The 15653-nt window shown below is 45.0% G+C and overlaps 1 protein-coding gene across 1 annotated transcript in view; it reads left to right on the forward strand.

Moving 5' to 3' along the window:
- The first annotated feature begins 6010 nt into the window (after positions 1-6010).
- Positions 6011-15653, forward strand: part of MAP4K3 (mitogen-activated protein kinase kinase kinase kinase 3) — a 1235976-nt gene continuing 1226333 nt past the window's right edge. Inside the window, exon 1 of the mRNA XM_073628950.1 lies at positions 6011-6308. Within this exon, the coding sequence (XP_073485051.1) occupies positions 6213-6308 (96 nt within the window). The 5' untranslated portion in view covers positions 6011-6212. The remainder of the gene's footprint in view (positions 6309-15653) is intronic.

A 15653-nucleotide genomic window follows, 5' to 3' on the forward strand; every position in this document is an offset into this window, starting at 1 on the left:
CTCATAAAAGGAGAAACAAATAATGTACAGAAAAACAGACATATGTCTATAAAAAGCTCAACTATGTTATCAAGAAAGGTCTAGATTGCCTCAATACATACCAAAGATATAAAATGGTATCATAAAAAGGGGCGCTGTTGAGACCAATGTTGTATACTTAGTCCAGAGGGAACGAATTTGCTGAATGATTGACAGGAATTGAACTAAATAAGGAGAAGGGATTTTTTATGACAATAGTGAAAAGATAAGAGAGAAGACAAGCAAACTTCATAGGGAACCTCACTTAATATTGGTTCAAGGCTTACCCTGGAATCTGGAATCAATAAGATACAGTCCAGGGCTTCAACGGGCTTGAACAGGAGGTAAGCACCAGCAAAGAGATAGCCAAACAAACAGCATGCATAAGCCTGGTTAGTGAGAGCAAGCATACCCAAGTAAATGATAATATCTGCAGACACATGTCCGCAATTAGGGAGTAGCAACCAATCACCAGCCTGTTAATGTGAAAAGTTAACTTCAGCAGTTCCCACCCTCATCAAGCCCTGTGATATCGATCTCTGCTGCTCTGCTTGCTGTACACCTGTGTAAGGTAGGAGAGTGCTACCTACACAGTGTGTGCTTTTGTGGTGGGGGACAGAGGACACTACAGTGGGGTGGGGGGGGGGTGCAAGGGACTGAGGATACCACAGTGGGGGGGAGGTGCAAGGGACAGAGGACACTACAGTGGGGTGCAGGGGACAGAGGACACTGCAGTGGGGAGGGAGTGCAAGGGACAGAGGACACTACAGCGGGGGGAGGGGTGCAGGGGACAGAGGACACTATAGTGAGGGGGGTGCAAGGCACAGAGGACACTACAGGGGGGGTGCAAGGGGCAGAGGACACTACAGTGGGGGGGGGGGTCCAAGGGATAGAGGACACTACAGGGAGGGGGCGCAGGGGACAGAAGACACTACAGTGGGGGGGTGCAGAGCACAGAGAACACTACAGGGGGGTGTAAGGGACATAAGACACTACAGTGAGGGGAGTGCAGGGGACAGAGGACCCTACAGTGGGGGGTGCGGGGGACAGAGGACACTGCAATAGGGAGGGACCCTATTAAGGACCCCATGACCCCTGGGGACATGGACCATCTCCCCTAAGGGCAGGAACTCCATTTTCCCTAGGGACAGGGACCCCATCTCCAGACCATGCTGGCTAGCAGGGCTGGCGTCAGCCACCCTTGGGTACCAGGATGGGGGCAGTAAAATCTAAATCCCTAGCCACATGCTCCCTCAGGGTGAACTGGCTTTGTATTAGTGACCTTAACCACTTAAGCCCCGGACCATTTGGCTGGCCAAAGACCAGAGCACTTTTTGCGATTCGGCACTGCGTCGCTTTAACTGACAATTGCGCGGTCGTGCGACGTGGTTCCCAAACAAAATTGATGTCCTTTTTTCCCCACAAATAGAGCTTTCTTTTGGTGGTATTTGATCACCTCTGCGGTTTTTATTATTTGCGCTATAAACAAAAAAAAAGAGCGACAATTTTGAAAAAAAACTTTTGCTATAATATCCCCAAAAAATATATAAATTTTTCTTTTTCCTCAGTTTAGGCCGATACGAATTCTTCTACATATCTTTGGTAAAAAAATAAATAAATAAAAAATCGCAATAAGCGTTTATTGATTGGTTTGCGCAAAAGTTATAGTTATAGTTTTATGGCATTTTTATTATTTTTTTTTTTTTTTCACTAGTAATGGTGGCAATCAGCGGTTTTTATTATGACTGCAACATTATGGCGGACAGATCGGACTCTTTTGGCGCTATTTTGGGAGCATTCACATTTATACAGCGATTAGTGCCTTTAAAAATGCATTGATTACGTTGTAAATGTGACTGGCAGTGAAGGGGTTAACCAGGAGGGGGCGCTGCAGGGGTTAAGTGTGGCCTAGGGATGTGTTCGAACTGTAGAGGGGATGGGCTATGTGTGTCACGACACTGATCACCACTCCCGATCACAGGGAGCTGTGATCAGTGTCCTGTCACTAGGAAGAATGGGAAAATGCTTGTTTACATCAGCATTTCCCCGTTCTTCCTCTCCGTGAGATGATCGCGGGTATCCCCGCAGACATCACGCATGCGCGACCACGCAGCGGCAAATTTAAAGGGACGTACCTGTACGCCCATTTGCCTGCGCGTGCCATTCTGCTGACGTAAATGTTTGTGCGGCGGTCAGCAAGTGGTTAAAGTGAGGTAAACCTGTACTATTATTACTATGTTAGGATTTTTATTATCTTCATTTATTAGCAGGGGAATGTGGACCTCCATGCATTCACATACATTGAATCCGGCCCTTAAGTGGCAAAAGGTTGCTGACCCCTGCTCTAGGATGTCTGCATTCAGAAAATATATAATGTTTGGGGGCTTTAAGTAATCTTCAGGCCTAAATATTATTTTTAACCACTTGATCTCTGTAAGATTTACCCCTCTCATGACCAGGCCATTTTTTGAGATACGGCATTGCATTTTTCCCACAAATGGAGCTTTATTTTGGTGGTATTTCATCATCACTGCATTTTTTATTTTTTGCGCTATAAACAATAAAAGACCGAAAATTTTGAAAAAAATATATATATTTTTTTTTCTTTCTGCTATATAACATATCCAATAAAAAATAAATGTAGGTCAATATGTATTCTGCTATATATGTTTGGTAGATGATATATATCATAATATAAGCGTATATTGATTGGTTTGCGCAAAAATTATAGCATCTACAAACAAGTTATAGTGTCTATAAAACTATAGGATATATACTAAAATTTCTATTCATTTTTTTTTATACTAGTAATGGTGGCGATTAGCAGGACTGTGATATTGCGGTGGACAGACACTAACTAACACTTTGTGGGAACCAGTGACACTAACATAGTGATCAGTGCTAAAAAATATGCATTGTCACTATACTAATGACACTGACTGGGAAGGGGTTACACATCTACTAGGGCGATTAAAGGATTAAATGTGTGCCTAGCCAGTGTTTATGTGTACTTAGTGAGGTGCTTTTACTAAGGGATGCAATGGATTTCTTTCCTTGCTTTGCAGGGAAAGAAAACCCATCACATTCCTGCTGTCAGAATGGAGCTCTGCCTTGTTTACAGAGCTCCGTCCTGTGTGTCTTCCCGATGATCAGCGGGTGTTGGTGGACATCCATTGGCTGACACTCGCTGATCGGCTTCTGTTGGGACTGACAGCAGAAGCAGCGCACGTGCGCGCCCCCTTGGCGAGAGTGCAGAATCACGCATGTATACGTTATCCTGCGCAGAACGGCCAAAATGTAGCAGTAAATCTGCTATAGGGTGGTTGTTAAGTGGTTATTCATGTAAAAAAAAATGAAAAAATGGCTCCAGGACTGAAGTGGTTAAATAACTCCAGCTTTTCCTCCCCAAAATGACAGATGCATTGAGTATATGAGTGAATCCCAGCCACACTGTCAGTTTGTGTGTAAATTACAACCTTTAGCTGCATATAGCAGGTTTCTGTGCCGGAGATGTCACTCCTCTTAGCTGAATTTGAAAGTTCTCTGACTTCCTGTTTCCTTCAACTGCCAGTCCTCATATTTTATGTTGCATGATCCTTTGAGCCTCTGTAGTTTCAGGGCAGGTTATGGGAGTCACTTGTACCAGTTCTGGGAGTTGATGTGGTTAATTGTTATCCATTTAATCCTGCCCAGCAGCAGCACAGCTAGCTTTCAGACTGCACTGTGTATGAAGGGATTTCCTCCTTTAATAAAGCTGTGATGACTTGGGAGGTTTAGACTCTTCTTGTAGGTGTTAATGGGCTGGATTTAATTCTAATTAGGATGTATTCAATTCCACCTACCATCAGAGCGGTGAAGGAAGTTACATAATTTGCAGAGTCTGAAAGACTACAAAGAGGTGTGCTCTAGCTGCTGCAGTAAGTGGCTGTGGAAGAGACAGTCTATCAGCAGGATATACAGAGTGTCACATGATACAAAGCCACAACTAAACCCAGAATACCAGGGGATCTGCAGACAACAGAGCAACATGGTAGAGAGGTATGATCTATGCTGAGATTGACCATTCCATTCAAGTTCTAGTGAAAAGAAAGTTGAAGTTCAGCTTTATATTGGTTCTAAAGGCTCAAGGTTTTTTCACCTTCATGCAGCCCCCCGAAGACTTATCTGAGCCCTAATGCAATCCAGCAATGTTCACAAAAGTCTTGCCCCTCCTTTTGGCTGAGACAGAAGCAGGAAGCATTGTCAATCACAGCCAGTAAGAAAATGTAAAGAGAGAGGGGACGGGGTCGAGCCACGGTGATATGTAACATGTGTATCCCAATCAACAGTTTCGCGAAGGCGCCCCTGACACATATGTGTTTACATTTGTATGTGGTGCATTTACTTTCATATTCCCCTATGTGATGATTTTTAAGTGACAGGTTCTCTTTAATGAGACACGCAGGGTCTAAAGGACCCTGTGTGTCTCTTTTGGCCTCCACTGAATGTTTTGCAATGCAGATCGCATTACAAAATATTGCTTCCCAGTTAAGCAAGTCGGGGACAAGGACATCGCTTTCCAGGTCACAGCAAGAAAGGAAGGAGAGCAGACTCTTCCACTTCCCTTCCAGCCACTGGCACCCGCAACGACGGTCCTACAGATGGGCAAGCAGAGCCCGGAAAACATGGCAGAGTGGCAGCGCCAAGGGAGTGTGTGTTTGTTAAGCTGCAAATGGCAGTGAACACAGTCATAATGCTTCTGTGGCAAAAACTACCCAACATGTTGCTTTCGGCAAGCCCATTCAGGCTGGGTTCACACTTGTGCAATGCGGGAACCTGCATTGCATGTCGCTCACAGATTGTTCACACTGCCCTCTGCAAACCGCTGCGAGTGTCAATGTAAAGTCAATGACATCCCCAGATCTGATCGCAGTGCGAACCATGAAATGGTACAGGAATCAGAGTGCATGGGTGTGAACACCCATGCGATCTGATTCCAGTGCGGCACCAAAAAAAAGGGTCTTGTACCATTTTGGTCGGAATGTGATGTGAATTCACATCGCATGTGATCTGCACAGCAATGCGAATCACATGCAATGTCTGTTCGCACCAGTGTGAACCCAGCATTAATGTGAACCATTCAGGCGAACGGGAAGTGTGGCAAACATGGGGTTATAAAACAGGCACTGAGGAATCATCACTTTGCGTCCTCACTGCCTGTGAATCGTCTTTAAAAAGTAATCCACTAATCACTCTTCAGATGAGCTGTGTTATTAGCTGCATGTCTTCTGCTGTACTGTACACGCCAAATTGCCTGTGTGCATGAGCCCCTATGCACAGGGCTGGTGCTACCACTAGGCAAACTAGGCAGCCGCCTAGGGCGCCCTGCTGCCTAGGGCGCCTGGCCACTGGTGTTCCTACTCTCTTCTCTCTGCAGCAAGCCACTAAGTCTCAGCATCAGCAGGCAGCCACCACTACGTTCTCACATAGTGTTAGAGGCGCAGCGGTGGCAGGGGACTTTCATTGATGGGCACTGGTAGGCTGCATTTGATGGGCGCTGGTGAGGCTGCATTTAATAGGCGCTGGTGAGGCTGCATTTGATGGGCGCTTCAATAAAAAGGTGGGATTTACATGGGCAATGGGAAGGGGGTGGAGCCGGGGGGGGGGGCAAAATGAGGTTTCGCCTAGGCCCTAGGGTGTGAAAAATCCTTGCACCAGCCCTGCCTATGCAAGCTTCATCCATCTCAACTTCCATGGTGGGCAATATCTTCTGGTTCTTAGAATTATAAACGAAATTAGTATACAGATCAAAGCACTTTGTCCCCCCTCATTGTCTGTGGTACTCAGCTTCTAATGACTATACCACGCTCAGCCTGAACAGGTTCATTATCAGGAGTTGCCATAGTGTTCCCGTGCTCTTCACAAGCCAACATCCACCGTCTCGCAAACGTTCAGCACACCCGGCCTACTCCGCTCTACCTCCTCTCCCCACCCCTGGCACAGGCTTCTGTCCCGCATTGCGCATGCGCACAGGCCTGGCTCAGGAGCCATGTTGTGGGATCCACTGGGCTTGTATTCTCCTGGATTTCGTACGTATCTACGTTTAGGAGTGTGAGAGAGAGCTGGGAAGGCCCGGCCTGGTGTGCTCGTTAGTGGGGTCCCGGCGGCCCGGCCCGGGGCAGCGATCTTGAGGGTGGTGTTGACGGCTGGTCACCATGAGCACAGGCTGCGACTTGTCACGGAGGAATCCGCAGGAGGATTTCGAGCTCATTCAGAGGATTGGCAGTGGCACCTATGGTGATGTGTACAAGGTAAATAAGTGCAAATTGCTGTGACGCGGTGCTGGCATTAGGACACCCTGTTCCTGACGGGATGTGCTGACAGAAGTAGATCACCGTTAGATCCCTTTCCGGGACACAAGGAGTGTACACAGCGGGGCTGCCTGCCTGGGGAGAGGATGTTGGTCATGATGACCATACACAGATAGGGATAGTATGAGTATGGTTCTTGGGACAGATGTAAGGAGAGATGGAGTGGGATGGCCAATGTAATTGTGTACTGCTACTACATAAAATGCCTGGGGTTAACAGAAGGCCAAACACACATCCTCACCTCCACCATACAGCATCTGTCCAATGTCGGCTCTAAGCCTGAGAACAGAGCAGTCACATCTCTCAGTTCACACAGAGTGGAGAGCAGTGACTGTCAGTCAGCGCTCTCCTCTCCACTTCTCAGCCATTCACCAAAAGGTGGAGCCAGCTGTCAATCAGGATCCTTCCAGGGCCTGGAGTGGTTTTGCCAGTCAGCTGATAGCAAGAGTCTGGGTCACTGAAGAGCAAAAGTAAGTGCACTCCTCTGACCCACAAGAGAAGTATGGCTAATAAGCTTTGGCCGTACTTCTATTTTAAAACAAAAAGGGGGAGGAAAAAAAAAAAAAGGCAGTTTACTTATCCATCAATTTGACAGTTTCAAAAAAAGTTAGTTGCTGGGAATGTTGTCACATTCGCTTGTGCTTCCAACCAAACTGTCAAACCATCAAATGGCTGGAGTCCTAACTGATCACATGTGCAGTACCATGGCAGTTGCAGATCAAACAGAAGCTACGTTATAGAACGATTTAGGCCTCTTTCACATGAACGATCTGTTCAGGTCCGCCTGTCAGTTCTTTAGGTGGACCTGACTGGACCCTTCATAGACCTCTATGGAGCATCGGATGTCAGCGGTGACATGTCCGCTGACATCCGACCCGCTCCGATCCGAAAAAGTGTAACGGAGTAAAAACCTACTTTTCCATCCGTTATCGGATCGGGTGACGACGGACTCTATGGTCCATCATTATCCAATCCCCCATAGGGGAGAGCGGCACTCTGACAGGTCCGTCGCTGCACAGTGTGGAGAGACAGACCTGTCATCTGCCTGCTCAGCCGGGGATCCATGGAGCGATCTCCGCTGAGCAAGCGGATGTTCAAGGGGCGGATCATCATGGATCCGTCCCGTGTGAAAGGACCCTTCGTTTCACTTAAAGTGGTTGTATACCCGCTGTCTTTTTTTTTTTTTTCTACACCTGCAAGGGAAAAGGCATAATGCGCTAGTATGTACTGCATACTAGCTCATTATGAGATACTTACCTTAGAACGAGGCGCCGGCATCTCACCTGGTCCACACCGAGGAAGCTGACATCTCCCCTCGGCGTGTCTTCCGGGTATCGCGGCTCCGGCGCTGTGAGTGGCCGGAGCCACAATGTCGTCACTCCCGCGCATGCGCGCGGGAGACTTCTGCCCGGCAAGCTCCGGAGTTTGCCGGGCTGTCAGCCGAGAATCCCCTGTGCGCATCGCCGCTGTAGTCAGCGGCTCATTGCGAGGGGAATATCTCCTAAACCTTACAGGTTTAGGAGATATCTTTTTTACCTACAGGTAAGCCTTATTATAGGCTTACCTGTAGGTAAAAGTTAAAAATAAAGGTATATAACCACTTTAAACCACTTACCGACTGCATCATGAGGATGTATGGTGGCAAAGGGGCTCTTCTGTGCCAGATCACGTACCTAGTACGTGATTTGGCAGTTCCAAGTAGGGGGCGCGTGCGCCACTTCCAAGATGTGTCACAGCAGAAGCCGATCTGCGGGTGCTGGCCTATGGATGGCCGCCGATCGTCTGGAAAACACAAACAACAGAGCTCTGCCTATGCAAACAAGGCAGCGCTCCATTGTGGGGGTGGGGAATCCATCACTTAGTGAAATATATACACTAGCGTTATGTCCTAAAGAATATTGTGACCAATCTCCTGCAGCTGCTGTTCACTAAGTGAAATTACTTATAACTTAATTCCCAATATTCACAGCACATACAATAAATACATTAGTTAAATGATGTGTGCAGTGTAGAAAATATTATAGTCCAACTAATATAACAAGAAGTCTTAATTGTGATCCATTCAATGAACAGCCATCCTCCAATAAAGTGCTTAGTGCTCCAAAATACATAATGAAAGTTCTGAAGTACTCCAGGTAAACATGCTGTGCAGTGTGGCAAACACCCCTCTTGTACCCTCACTCACCAGAAAAAATGGACCCTCGGCTTTTCAGTCTGGGGGTCAGACTCTCTTATATCTGGTGATAGGGGTGACACAAATTCTTCTCTGTTCTTATATACATCCAGGGACAAGGATGTCCTTGATGACACCCCGTGGGTGGGGCACAACACGTTGATGCAATTTCCGATTCCCTAGCCAACAACGTCACTTCCACTGTCCGTGGAACGCATGCCAAGCTGTGGTGAACACGGAAGAGCCCTACTTTTACAGATAGGCCTACACTGTAAGTGTTCTTTTAATTGTGCCAATACATTTTAAACAATTTACTACACTATGAGAATTCTCTCTTTCTTTTGAGCCTGGTGATGCTGATAGAAGCAGCAGGTTGGAGATTTATAAGAACAGAGAAGAATTTGTGGCACCCTTATCACCAGATATAAGCGAGTCTGCCCCCCACATCTGAACCCGCATCCAATTTGTAAAAGTGTGAACCCAGCCTCAGACTTTTTATTAAAATATTAGTTGGACTATAATTTTCTACACTGCACACATTTAAAATCCATCACTTCCCTAAGGCTCTGTTTCCACTAGTGCGACTTTTCATGCGACTTGGGACTGAAAAGTCGCATGACAAATTGTTTCCCATGATTTCCAATGAGTACCGTTCATATCTGTGCGACTTCAAGTCGCAGCGACTTCAAAGTAGTTCCTGCACTACTTTGGTCCCACTTTGATGCGACTTGAGGTCCATAGATACAGGCATTGCTTCAAGTCGCGGTAAAAAGTCGCGGCAAAATCGCGGTAAAAAGTCGCGGCAAAATCGCGCGACTTTGGGGACGCAATAGTGGAAACATAGCCTTAGTGAAAGCACCACACATAGTAAACACAAACACTGGCTAGGCACACATTTAACTCTTTGATCACCCTAACCCCTTCCCAGACGGTAAAATGACTGCATATTTCTAGTACTGATCACTGTTTGTGTTACTGGTTCCCACAAAGTGTCAGGGGTAGATTTACTAAAACTGGAGAGTGCAAAATCTGGTGCAGCTCTTAATAGAAACCAATCAGCTTCCGGGTTTTTTGCCAAAGCTTAATTGAACCAACTGAAATTAGAAGCTGATTGGCTACCATGCACAGCTGCACCAGTTTTTACAAACTCCAGTTTTAGTAAATCTACTCCTTAGCCCCTGTTCACATCGGTGCGACTTGACAGGTCAAATCGGAGCCTATTCCTGGCAATAGGAGTGTCCAGATTGGTGCGGCACCAATTTTCAAAAGTAGTTCCTGCACTACTTTTGGCGACTTCGGGGGCGATTTCAATAGACATCTGTTCCCGACCGCCTACCGCAGATATACTGCGGCAGAATTGCTCCCCTGTCCTTCCCTTTTTCGGCCACCAGAGGGTGCGCGCGCCCGCTGCACAGAGTGGGACCTGATGCGCGTAGCCGGTGGTGATCATGCACGAGTGCCAGCACAGGGATTTGTGTATGTGTGTAAACACACAAATCCCTGTGCTATCAGGGAAGAGAAAACATATTGTTTATTCCTACTAAGTAGGAAAAACGATATGTCTCCTCTCCTAGTCACTCCCTTTCCCACACAGTTAGAACACACTGAGAGAACACAGTTAATCCCTTCCCTGCCAGTGACATTAACACAGTAATCTGTGAATTTTTATAGTACTGATCGTTGTATAATTGTCAATGGTCCCAAAAAAGTGTCCAATCTGTCCGTCGCAATGTCGCAGTACCGCTAAAAATTGTAGCTCACCGCCTTTACCAGAGAAAAAAAAAAAAAAAAATGCCGTAAATCTTTCCCATAGTTTGTAGATGGTATAACTTTTTCACAAACCAATCAGTATACGCTTATTGCGCTTTTTTTTTTTTTTTTTTTTAACCAAAAATATGTAGAAGAATATATTGGCCTAAACTGATAAATTTGTTTTTTTTTTTTTTTTTAAATTGGGGATATTTATTATAGCAAAAAGTAAAAAATATAGTATTTTTTTCTAAATTGTCGCAATTTTTTTGTTTATAGCGCAAAAAATAAAAACCGCAGAGGGGATCAAATACCACCAAAAGCTCTATTTGTGGGGAAAAAAGGACGCAAATTTTGTTTGGGTACAGCATTAAATAACTGCGCAATTGACAGTTAAAGCGACGCAGTGCCAAATTGTAAAAAGTGCTCTGATCAGGCAGGGGTAAAAATCTTTTGGGGCTGAAGTGGTTAACATCCCGGTCACTATGGCAACTGATAACTAGAGAAGGTGGTTCACTTGTGCTAACTGATTAGGTGGTGATGGTGTACGAGTCTCCTTAATCGCTGAAGTCCCGCCCACTGGGATAATACATGTACGGGAGAACTCTGTCACATCATCTGCAGCCACCTTTTATTCACTGTCTCTCTGAGATGCAACATTGAATGCTTTGACACTAGGCACTAGGTCATTTATTAGTGCCTTGCTTGTAAGTGCATTTTTTAATTTATTAAAATGCTTTGAACCATACAGAGAGCACTATGTATATTTTATATTGATTTTATATGGTATAACGATCCTGTCCTGTGCGTACTGGGTCTGAGAACCAGCTGGCTGTCTGGAGCGGAATGATCGTAATGAAATCTGAGCCCCACAGATGCAATAATCATCTATAAGAGCCCTTTCACACTGGGGTGGGCGGGCGCCGGCTGTAAAGCGGCGCTATTTCTAGCACAGCTTTACTGTAGTTTTAATGGCGCTATTCGCCCACTAGCAGGATGGTTTTAACCCCCATTAGCAGCCGAAAAAGGGTTAAAACCACCCACAAAACGCCGCTGCAGCAGCGGTTTGGCGGCACTGCCCCATTGTCTTCAATGGGAAGGGGCGCTGTAGGAGCGGTGTATACACCGTTGAGGGCCGTTTTTTCGGCGTAGGGGGTTCCCCTTAAAATCCATACCAGACCCAAGGGCCTGGCATGCTCTTGGAGGGGGAACCCACGCTGGTTTTATATTTAAAATTTGGCGTGGAGTTCCTCCTCAAGATCATCAGAGCACAAGTCGCATGCCAAAGTCGGATCATGCAAGACGGCGATCCCACTTTGATCCGACTTCAATGATAGTCAGTGGGCTGAAGTAGGATCAAAGTCGGACCAAAGTAGTGCAGGGAGCATTTTCAAAGTCAGACCGACTTGTGTCGTACCAGTTAAGACGGCTCCCATAGGGAAACATTGATTTTCACACGTCATGCGACATAAGCTCCCAATGTCGGAGCATTTGTCGTATCAGTGTGAACCCAGCCTGAAACAATGACTCTGTTCTTGATGATTAGTGTCTTCTGGTTCTTACTATAATGACACATGTTAATATTTCTGTCCTTTCTGTTACGAAGGCTGTTATGTGTTCTGTGTGCTTTGTTGAAGAGCGAAAGAAAAAAAAAAAATATATATAATATAATATAATATGTGAAAAGAATGAACTCTACTGAAGTGAGCAAAACGCAACACACGTGTTCGGGTGCCATTTTCATTTTACTACTTTGTCATGCAATAAATCACAGCAAACCACCTCACGCTAAGCTTATGCTCCTTTATGGGTGACAAGCTTCACGCAATGCAGTTTTGCAGCGATTGCATTGCACAACAATCGTAACAAAACTGGTTTAGGTGCCCCTGAAAATTAATGGCACCTGAATTTACATGCTGTGTCTGCTTTGCAGTGTGATTTGGAAGCGTGCGCAAAATGGCAGCCCAAATCACTAGATGTGAATCTGGCCTTATGCTTTTTAGTGGGATGACAAAGATGTGTTTTAATTTTGGTAAAGAATTAATAATCCTACTTTTGATCACACATTGAGTACAGCTCCAAAAAAAAGTAAAGGGCCTGTCTTGCTAATAACAATCAGGGAAGCTTCAGTTGTCAGATTTCTAGCAAATGTCAGATCATGAAATATAAGTAGTTTCTTGCAGCTTTTTTTTTTTTTGCATGTGCTGTATGCAAACTTTTCTGTTAAGCTTACTTTTGAGTATGCTTAACCACTTAAGGACAGAGCCTCATTTTGAGATTTGGTGTTTACAAGTTAAAATATTTTTTTTTTTTTGGCTAGAAAATTACTTAGAACCCAGAAACAGAAGCGGTCTTATAAGCACACTTTTTTTGAAAAATTAAATTAAAAAAATAGGATAACAGTAAAGTTCGCCCATTTTTTTTTTTTTTATATTGTGAAAGATGATTTTACGCCGAGTAAATTGATACCCAGCATGTCAGGCTTCAAAATTGCGCCCGCTAGTGGAATGGCGTCAAACTTTTACTCTTAAAAACCTCCATAGGCGATGTTTAACAAATTCTACAGGTTGCATGTTTAGGAGGTCTAGGGCTAGAATTATTACTCTCGCTCTAAAGATTGTGGTGATACCTCACATGTGTGGTTTGAACACCGTTTTCATATGCAGGCGCTACTCACGTATGCGTTCGCTTCTGCACGTGAGCTCGGCGGGACGGGGCACGCTAAATTTTTAAATTTTTTAAAATTTATTTTGCTTTTTATTTTTACACTGTCCTTTAACCGCTTCCCGACCGCCTCACGCAGATATACTGCGGCAGAAGGGCACGTACAGGCAGATTAACGTAACTGTACGTCGCCCTTTAAGAGGCTGCTTGCGGGCGCGTGCCCGCCGGTAGCTCCGTGACAGTGATCGCGGGTCCTGTGGACTCGATTTCCGCGGGGATACCCGCGATCGTCTCACGGTGAGGAAGATTGGGGAGATGCTGATGTAAACAAGCATCTCCCCGTTCTGCCTAGTGACTCTGACACTGATCACAGCTCCCTGTAATCGGGAGCGGTGATCAGTGTAGTGTTACACACAGTCCCTCCCTCCCAAAGTTAGGATCGGTCCCTAGGACACACGTAACCCCTACAGCGCCGCCTAGTGATTAACCCCTTCACTGCCAGTCACATTTACACAGTAGTCAATGCACTTTTAAATGCACTGATCACTGTATAAATGTGAATGGTCTCAAAATCACGCCAAAATTGTCCGACGTGTCTGCCATAATGTCGCAGTCATGATAAAAATCGCTGATCGCCGCCATTACTAGTAAAAAAAAAAAAAAAAATTCAATAAAAATGCCACAAAACTATCCCCTATTTTGTAGACGCTATAACTTTTGCGCAAACCAATCAATAAACGCTTATTGCGATTTATTTTTTTACCAAAAATATGTAGAAGAATACGTATCTGCCTAAACTGAGGAAAAAAAAAATTTTTTTAATATATTTTAGGGGATATTTATTATAGCAAAAAGTAAAAAATAATGCGTTTTTTTTTTTTTTTCAAAATTAAAAACCGCAGAGGTGATCAAATAACACCAAAAGAAAGCTCTATGTGTGGGAAAAAAAAGGATGTCAATTTTGTTTGGAAGCCACGTCGCACGACCGCGCAGTTGTCAGTTAAAGTGACGCAATGCCGAATTGCAAAAAGTGCTCTGGTCTTTGGCCAGCCAAATGGTCCGGGGCTTAAGTGGTTAAAAAAGATGTAAACATCCCTTGTAATAGAAAAAAAAAGTATGACAGGACCTCTTAAATCTGAGATCTGCGGTCAAAAAGACAGCAGATCTCATATTTACAGGTAGACCCCTTTCACACTGAGGTGTTTTTCAGGTGCTTTGGGGCAAAAATAGCGCATGTAAAGCGCCTGAAAAACAGCTCCGCTACAGTCTCGGTGTGAAAGTCCGAGGACTTTTACACTGAGGCGATGTGCTGGCAGGACGTTAAAAAACTCCTGCAAGCAGCATCCTTGGAGTGGTGAAGGAGCGGTGTATACACCACTCCTCCACCGCTCCTGCCCATTGAAATGAATGGGCAGCGCCGCTGCAGCAGCGCTTTGTGGGTCGTTTGAACCCTTTTTCAGCCGCTAGCGGGAGTTAACAGCAGTCCGCTATCAGCCGAAAACCTCTGCAAAATTGACGGTAAAGCCCTGCTAAAAATAGCAGCGTTTTACCGTCAATACCTGTCCGCTCCAGTGTAAGAGCATCCTAAAATGAAATTGAAAAAAAAAAAAAGCGTTGTTTAACCACTTCAGCCCCGGAAGGATTTACCCCCTTCCTGAACAGAGCATTTTTTGCGATTCTGTACTGCGTCGCTTTAGCTGACAATTGCGTGGTCGTGCCCAAACAAAATTGACGTCCTTTTTTTTTCCCCACAAAAAGAGCTTTCTTTTGCTGGTACTTGATCACTTATGTGGTTTTTATTTTTTGCGCTGTAAACAAAAAAAAACAACAATTTTGAAAACAATATTTTTTACACTTTGCTACAATAAATATTCCCAAAAAATATATAAAAAACCAAATTACTTTCACAGTTTAGGCCGATATGTATTCTTCTACATATTTTTGGTAAAAAAAAAAAATCGCAATATTGATTGGTTTGCGCAAAAGTTATAGCATCTAAAAAATAGTGGATAGTTTTATGTCATTTTTATTATTATTATTATTTTTTTTTACTAGTAATGGTGGCAATCTGCAATTTTTATTGGGACTGCGACATTATGGTGGACACTTTTGACACTATTTTGGGACCATTGTCATTTATACAGCGATCAGAGCTATAAATAGCCACTGATTACTGTATAAATGACACTGGCAGGGAAGGGGTTAAACACTAGGGGTCGATCAAGGGCTTAAGTGTGTCCTAGGGACTGATTCTTATTGTGGGGGGATGGACTCACTACAACATGAGAGATCACTGCTCTTGATGACAGGGAGCAGTAGATCTCTGTCATGTTGCTAGGCAGAACAGGGAAATGCCTTGGTTACATAGGCATCTCCCCGTTCTGCCTCTCCTCGCCGCAATCGCAGGCCGCCGGAAAACATCAAGTTTGCGGGACCCGTGGGCACGATCCCGTGGCACGCCCGATAGGCGGCAAATTCAAAGGGACATACAGGTACGCCCATTTGCCCCCTGCCTGTGCCATTCTGCCGACGTATATGTGTGTGCGGCGGGCAAATGGTAAAAAAAAAAGGTCCCTTTTAGGAGCTATGGGTGGAAGTGACGTTTTGATGTCGCTTCCGCCCTACAGTGGTATGGAGCCGGGTGGAGGCCATCTTACCTCCACTCGGCTCCATACCACAGAGGGGACAAGACCGATCGC

The sequence above is a fragment of the Aquarana catesbeiana genome, linkage group LG04 (genome assembly GCF_042186555.1).
Source record: "Aquarana catesbeiana isolate 2022-GZ linkage group LG04, ASM4218655v1, whole genome shotgun sequence".
Lineage (NCBI taxonomy): Eukaryota > Metazoa > Chordata > Amphibia > Anura > Ranidae > Aquarana > Aquarana catesbeiana.